The sequence below is a fragment of the Parasteatoda tepidariorum genome, chromosome 2 (assembly GCF_043381705.1).
Source record: "Parasteatoda tepidariorum isolate YZ-2023 chromosome 2, CAS_Ptep_4.0, whole genome shotgun sequence".
Lineage (NCBI taxonomy): Eukaryota > Metazoa > Arthropoda > Arachnida > Araneae > Theridiidae > Parasteatoda > Parasteatoda tepidariorum.
Window position 1 is genome coordinate 42,464,812 of NC_092205.1, and position 8,388 is coordinate 42,473,199.

Below are 8,388 nucleotides of genomic sequence, written 5' to 3' on the forward strand. Positions count from 1 at the left end.
ATATATTTGTAATTTATATCTATATATGTATCCTTTTTTTTAAAAAAAAAATCTGTGTCGAAATCAGTCGGTTTATCTTAATCTTATTTTGAAATTATATTAATGCTAATAAATTTCAAATTTTATTTTATTTTTTTTGAAATAAACCAATTAGTTTAAAACTGACTCGTCTCCTGAACTACTGCACTGTAAAACTAACTTATTTATCACATACAACTGAGTTATTGTAAGAATGCTGACTTATTAAAATGTTTGCATTTTTACTAATAACTCAATATATATTTTTATTTGGATTAATAGTATTAAAATGACGAAAGCTATGGAGAGAGACTGGCAACAATTCTTGTGTTTCCTTTTTTTTCGGATAGAGTTTTCGCTTAAATGTTTGATGGTTGAAGAAAAATTAGAGGAAATAAATTTTCAGGAAAAATCTCTGACGAAAATATACTTATGAGAAGGTTATAATATATAATTTAGGACGCACACTGTCAAGAATGAAGCAGGTTATTTTTCTAGGCTTCAAAAATTTTATCCAATTAAACTTTCGAACAATGAAATTTTGTCCAATGAAACTTATCCAATGAAACAAATGTAGAGATTTATTTTTATTTAAAAATTTTGTTTTCCCGTGAATAGTGGTTTTTGATTATTCATATTATATTGATATTTTGATTATATATTTTGAAACTACAATTCACGGTGAAATTCAAATCATTCCGCAATTTAAGGGGAAAATATTCGATTTTCACTATTTTAAATTTAACTGATTTATCAATTCAATTCTATTAATGTATTTAAGTTATGTCCCCGTTTAAAAATTTTAAATAAATATCTAGCAACATCAAATCCTTCCCTCTCTTCTTTTGCTGTGTTATATTTATTCGTTTTTGTTGTTGTTCTCGTTATTTTTGGCTTCAATTGACCAAATGATGATTTCGAGTGAGAAATTTCTTTACAACAGTCAATAAATAATCATAATTTATTGCAAAAATTTTAAGAAAACAGCACGAAAAAAAATACTGCAAATTGCAATAACTTTCAAGCAAATTGGAATTTTTTAAAAAAAAGTGATAAAAGAGAATTAGCGTTTATTTCTTCAGCACATTTTCTTTCAGCACATTTTCTTTCAGCACATTAAATTTCATTTCTGTGTTAGCAGTTTGGCAATCGGCAAAATGGTCGAAATAGTATTTTTTTACTAGTTAAACAGTTGATAATAATCGAGTTTTTTTTTTCTCCTTGTACAGAGCAAAAAAAAAAAAAAAAAAAAAAAAAAAAAAAAANGGAAAGGGAAAAAAAAAAAAAAAAAAAAACACCTTAAATAATTTTTAATCGAATGATTGGATTTTCGTGTACTAGAACTCAATCTTAATGGTTCAAAGAGGGGACCTCATATCTGCTTATTAATTAGTGCAAATGATATTTAAAGTTACGAAATCAGACACAAAAACTCTTTGAATAAATATATTTTCTTCGATCGATTTGGTTTTCTGATCACTGAAATGTAAGCGGTAGACACGATCTGGGAAATATGGTCCCTATTCTTTGGTCAGGAAAGTTGCTCAAAGTTTCGACCCCTTAATGTTAGTTTAAATTGGTTTTCATTTTATTCCGCTAAGTTTTGAGAACTTTTTAAACTAAGTTTTGGGAACTTTTTTGCCCTCAATTGTAAGCTTTGCTTATCCAAAGATGATTCCAGGCAAAAAAAGCTTTTAGTAAATATTTATTATTACTTTATTTAATAGTAATCGAAAAAAATTGAATTGTATACATTTTTTACATCATTTTAAACGATGTAATTTTTTCTGACAAAATGCAAAGTTTTGGGCGATATCGGACGAATAGTTCCTGAGAAATCAAATTTTAAAAAATTCGTATTAAATTGCGGCCAGTGGAGGAAGCGTCCTAATTTTTATTTTAACTTAGCAGAATATTTAATTGCTTTAGACATAGATTTGTCGATGTATTTCCAGTCCTATCCTGTTTTTTGTGAGGAGTAACTGTCCCCTTTAATATTTCTTGCCTTAGATATTTCTAAGATATTTGGTTTGATATCTTTGGAACTTTGATATTTCTAAGATATTTGGTTTGATATCTAAGGGCCTTTGATAATTCTAAGATATTTGGTTTGATATCTAAGAGCCTTTAATATTTCTAAGATATTTGGTTTGATATCTAAGGATGGCCAAAAAGTTATTTTTGAGGCATTTGATGTAATGGGAGAGAATAAAGCAAAAAAGAAAAAAAAAGAGGTAGATAAAAAGACTAAATGAAGATGAAAGTGAAGTAGGTGTATAAAAATAAATTGAAAAATCTTATCAAATATTAAAAGGAAAAATGAACTTATTCTGTCATAGAATCTTATCTTTGTAACTTAATTTATATAAAGTTGTATAAAATTTATTGGTTACATTTTTCTACTGATATTTTAAAATTCCATTACATAACTCGTTTTCTAGTTACTATTGCAAACGAACAGGTGACTATGTGACAATTGAATTTGACATATTTGAGGTAAACCTTTTGAAACATAAAGATTGGTACTTCATACGTGAAAGTATGAACATTTTAAAATAAGGATAAGGATTTTCTGTTTTCAGTTTTATAATGATAATATTTTATGTATTTTCCTTTTATTTACTTATATTTTATTTAACTACTTTTATTTTTTAGTGGTAGGAAAAACAAGTTTACTTGAAGCATATCTAACTGGAGAATTTCACGGTAATTACATCCGTATTCTCTCTTTCGTATAAATTCTTATTCAAAATCTTTTGAAACATTTGGCATGAAAAGAATAATTATCTACTATAGTACTGCTTACTTGTCCCAAGCATAGACTTAAAGCATTTGGTCTTTTTACAAATAACAAATTTGAAACCACTAATATTCCTGAAACCTCATTAACAGCAGTTCTTAAATTATTTATTGTAATGCCTGAAAAATATTATTTTTCTGTTGTGGGGAAAGGCGTTATTTACCGTGCCAACTTTCATCTAACAAAAGGTAGCTCAAGATTGAATCAAGTTAGCATATCTTATATACTAGTGAATTGTTGTTTTATAATCGTAGTGGTAGTTATGCCACAATACTCCCCCACCAGAATTTTATCAGGGTTAGAATTCGAGGTGCGGATGCCACTAGTTGCTGTATCTGTGAAAGACCGGGAGGAATGGAATAAGGTGACCTGGTTTTGAGCTTTAGCCATGAGAGCTGTATTAAGTTCATGGTTGTGCGTGAGGACTCTCCTGTGTTGCTATTAGCTTTCGAGTGTGTGCAGTATCTCGTTGTGTGAAAATTAGACTGAGAAGCATCAGCGCGAGGAGGACGGTGGAGCAGTCACAAATAGCAAGTCAACTGTTCAATTTGGACAATACATCGAGGTAGTCGTGATCATATCACTGCCGCAGGTCACCAATGTGGGGAAAGGTGTATTGACCATCTTTCATCTATCAAAGGTATCTCACGATGGAGTCAAGTTAGCAAGTCTTATATGCTAGTGAATTGATGTTTAATAATCGTAGTGGTAGTTACGCCACACTGTAAAGCATCAAGTAAAAATAAAAAAATTAAAAACACTATTGATAACAACTATAACTAAATATTGAGTGGCTGGGTGGCGCAGTTGGTTTGTCGTCGGCCTTCTGAGCCCAAGTCTGCGGGTTCGATCCCCGGCCCAGACAACGGATTTTCGGGATGCAGAAAATCCTCAGCGGCCATGTCGTATGATTATGCGGCATGTAAAAGATCCCTGGAGTGCCTTATTGGCTCTTGGCATTTCCGGCAAAATTAAATTCCTAGTGCACTTTATCATCCAAATAGAGTCTCGGTGCTGCCATCTAGTATGACAGAAACTAGACGTCCAAATTAACATGACCAACGGTATCTCACCCATTGTGGTGGTCATGAAAGAGTGGATACCACCTCTGGAGAACGCATTAGGTCTGCTCATCGGCAAGTCTGATTGTGCAGCTCATTGGAAATAAAAAAATAACTAAATATTGACATCTGCAATTCTTTGCGTTTGAACAAAATCTAACTTCTAGATTATTTAATTACAAATAAGCTAAGAATCTTTATTTTATATGAAGAATATATTCATTTATGTGAAAGATATCCTCATTAAAAAAAAAGTAAGAATGACGAATGCATGTAAACATGATTGCTAAAAATAAAACATTTGCACCTAATTTGAAGCAGTAAGGGCTAGTTTTTAATAATGAATAACTTAAAGAGGTAAAATATGATTTTAGAAAGAAAACATTGATAGTTTTTGAGTAAAATAATGAACGAATTTTTCGGTTTTAAACTTTACTTGTATTACATCAAAAAACTAGTTACTAAATACCAATTTTTTATAAAATGTTTTGAATTTAATATTAAAAATAAATATGAATCAGTAAAATTAATTAGGTTAAACAGTTCATGTATTCTTTTGAAGAGCATGTATAACACTTGTTTAATCACTTGTCATTATAATTATATATAATCACTATAAATAATCACAAATCATATATAATCACTTGTCATTACACTTATCAAATTATTGTGCTACATATTAGATTTCACACATATTAGATTTTTTTTTGCTTAGATCTTTTAAAATTAAATCAATGTCTTACATGAGACAATAAATTTAAAAAAATATCTATTAAAATATTGTTTTTTCATTTTAACATCCGTTTGTGGTATCATTAACAATTGTTCTCTGTCAATCGCGATATTCTTTTTATTTTAATGAAAAGAAGATGAGTTGCACACGTGTTGAGTGAATTTCTTCAGCAAATAATCTTTCGCCAAAATAAGCTTTGTAAAAGAGCCAAAATCTGTTGAGACCTCGACAATTTGTGATTACACGCACGGGGGTATATAACTTCATTACAATAAACAGTATAGATATTATGTAGAATAAACATATACAAGTGGGCTGAGCCCCCTGCTCGCTAACGCTCGCCAACACCCGAAAATTGCTACGCAATCTTATATGGTTTGCTTCGCAAACCAAGCTCGCTTCGCTCGCTACTAACTTAGGTACATTGCAAATGCACAAAATTCTACAATTTCAAGCAATAATTCAAATCCATATAGCAATCTTTTTTTAAAAAAAAAAATTACATCTTTTTGGTAAATACTAAGTCATTAAAAAAAATTTGTATTCAAATAAATGACATGTAATTCCTTAAACCTATTAGAAATGTGCTGTAGTATTAAATCTTAAGATAAAATTTCTAAAACTAATATCTCTTTAAAAAGGTTAAAATTTTGACTATAATTAAGTCTATTAAAAATTGAATAAGTGAATTGCAATGGAAAAACCTGCATAAACAAATAAATTCTAGTAAAACAAATAAATTCCTGTAAAACAAATAAATTCGTGATATAAATCAAAAATCGTCAAATAAATTCCTAATATTTAAATTCGTGAAAAAAAAACGCTTTCGACAAAATACTAAAATAAAGATCTATAGACAAAGACTACTCACTTCTGCCTAGCTTATGCTCTCCCTGGTTATTTCAGTTTCCGTTTTTAAAAGCGCTATATGTTGAGCCACCTGACCTAGATTTGGCATGTGACATTTTTAGCGGCAATCATTGGTCGATTTTCTAGCGTTGCCATTCGGGGAGTTGTAATGAGGCTTTTTTTATCGCCGTGTAAGAGAAATATATATATGGATAGCTTGGTAAAGGTCTGGCTGCAATAAAAAACGTTCAAATTTAACAATTTTCAATTAAATTTAATAAAACAAAAACACACAGAAATAAAAATAGATTCTCCAAATCAATAAAATATGTAATAATTATTTTCAAATTTTGTTTTCCGGTATTTTTTCTCAGTTTTCACCTAAGTGTTCGTAAAACGAAAGATTCCATTGCATTATTGAAAAAAGAAAAACATGTTGAAAATTGTTATAATTTAAACGCAATTTTGTTTAAGGATATGATTTTTTGCATTCATTACTCAATCGTATCAGATGTGATAAGTCACTCACGCGCTAACTGATTTTTACTTCGTAGGATACAAAAAAAGAACCCGAATTCATGGTAAACAATGTAAAATTAAAGTACAGAACTTGGATGCAACATTTTATATTGGTAACCATTCTGTTAATGACAAACATAGAAATATACCGATTGGGTAAGTTAAGAAATATTATTTTTAAGTATGATTTTTGATGGGCAATTTTGCCTCTTTATTGTATTGTACGTGATGTATTGTACGTGATGTATTGTACATGATGTACTTTGTTTGTCCATGATGTAACGCTTGCACCTTAAAAGGGGCAAACGTTTTCATTATGTATAAAAAGTACAAACTTTGGCATGACTTAGAACAGATCTAGAGGCTATATGAACATGTAAGGTCATTTTCTGATGAAATTTTTTTTACTGAATTGAATAAAATAAGATTCGAGTTGAAAGGTTAAATAATTTTTCAGTTATAAAGGATTTCTTCGTAATAAGCGCAATTCAAAAATAGTACAGATACAAAAAAATCATTTAAGCATTTGAAATATTAGCCCTCTTGATTCGTGTTTGGACGCATTCGATTAAATGTAAGAAAAATACATATTAGAAATATACAAATTAGAAAATACATCACTTGCCTGTATAGCAATGCAAGATGTTTAAATAGGTGCAAGTGCAAAATTGGATATATAAAGCGCTTATGACTTCGAAACTGTTAACCCAATCCTCTCGGAAATAATTTCCTCTAATTCAGCATGAATAATTACATCGAAAAATATACATAACATGTTCAGATGGCAAAGTCAAAGTGTATAGTTAAGTACGTGGAAAAAAATACCTTTCAGATATGAAAACCTTTGCACCCTTTCAACTATTTGTTCTATCGACTTGTGGCTAATATCATTCGGTTTAGCTTAAAATAAAACATACGAAACATACTCATTTGCTTAGATAGTAATATCAGATGAGTAAATACCAGTGATGGGCATCATTCACGAAAATTTTATTCATGACTAAATTTATTCAGAATAAATTTATTCTGAATGGTTATTCATATGAAAATTTAGTCATTATTCATCATTCATTATGCAAATGTATAAAAATTTTTGAATAATGATTGATGAATAAACTCATTAGTCATGACTAATTTTTCTGAATAAGATTTTGAATAACCAGCAAAAAATGCAATCGATATGTTTTTGTCTATAACGAGATGCAAAACATCGTTTGCTCTTAAACGTCTTATTTTAGGAATTAAACTATAAAACTAAGACAAGTATGACTATTTATTTTTATGTTATTTTAACTTACTCCAGCGTAACATACTTAGTTGTGCTAAAAAGTAGGTTTATAACAGTTTAGTTACTTAAGTTCATTTTAAAATTTTGTTCTAAAATCTATAAAACGCAATTTTTATAGTTTTTGAAAGCAAACGATAATATTATTTTAAATTTTTAAATAAAATTTTAACTTAAAAAATTAAACGCTTTTTTGCCATGTAACCATTTCTCAAAAGTATGCATTATGTTAGACAAAAGTAAATTTTCTCAAACATTAAATAAATATACTTGAAAAGGATTAACGTTTTATTTGTAGTTGTCATAATCGTAGTCAATTGGAGTATTCCGTGCCCATTTTTGTTGACCAGTGAAATTATTCAGTTATTCTTGACTAACGAATAAAGGATACTGAATAACGAATAATGAATGATTTATTCTTTATTCATAATATTTCTGACTAATGAATAAATCTTTATTCATCATTCATTATTCAGATACAATAAAAAAAAATCGAAATACAGATAAAAAAAAATTGAAACAGGTTTAAATGCTAAAAGAAGTTTGAAAGTGTTTCAAATAACTGAAATTCCCTATTATAATTCTTATAGAGCAATCCAGTTTGTTTAGATATTCACAATTTGCCTTTTATCAATAAACATTTTTCAGGATTTGATTACCTTTTTGCTTTTCCTTTGCTTAAGTGTTAAATTACTACTTCTAATGTTTATCTTCATTTTTATTTAAATTTTAACAAAGAAATCTATATTAAGGGTGGTGATTGGGTGGTGGAACACCTTTTTATTACAGTTTGAATAGATTTTTTATATCTTAATCCAAAAATAAAATAATCTTTTCACTTCGTATTTAGGTATTTTATAACAATGGAAGGTGCTCTTTTGCTGTATGATGTTACAAACAAATTTTCGTTTCTAGAGCTTTCCAAATGGATTTGGGAAGTGCACGATTATTCTCCAGACACCATTATATTTATAAGTATGTTCTTATTTTCTACTTTTTTGAAATATATATTTACACTTGAAAACAATGAATTGATAAAAAAATATGAATTCTCCCATAATTTTAAAATTTGGTAATAAGATTTCAAATCTATCACCTATAACTGTTACACTTTTTTTTTTTT

The 8,388-nt window shown here is 28.7% G+C and overlaps 1 protein-coding gene across 1 annotated transcript in view; it reads left to right on the forward strand.

Annotated features, from left to right (window-relative positions):
* LOC122270421 (uncharacterized) overlaps positions 1-8,388 on the forward strand; it is a 14,643-nt gene that overhangs the window by 1,778 nt on the left and 4,477 nt on the right. The window contains exons 2-4 of the mRNA XM_071178127.1: positions 2,674-2,724; positions 6,016-6,136; positions 8,116-8,240. Of these exons, the coding sequence (XP_071034228.1) occupies positions 2,674-2,724; positions 6,016-6,136; positions 8,116-8,240 (297 nt within the window). The remainder of the gene's footprint in view (positions 1-2,673; positions 2,725-6,015; positions 6,137-8,115; positions 8,241-8,388) is intronic.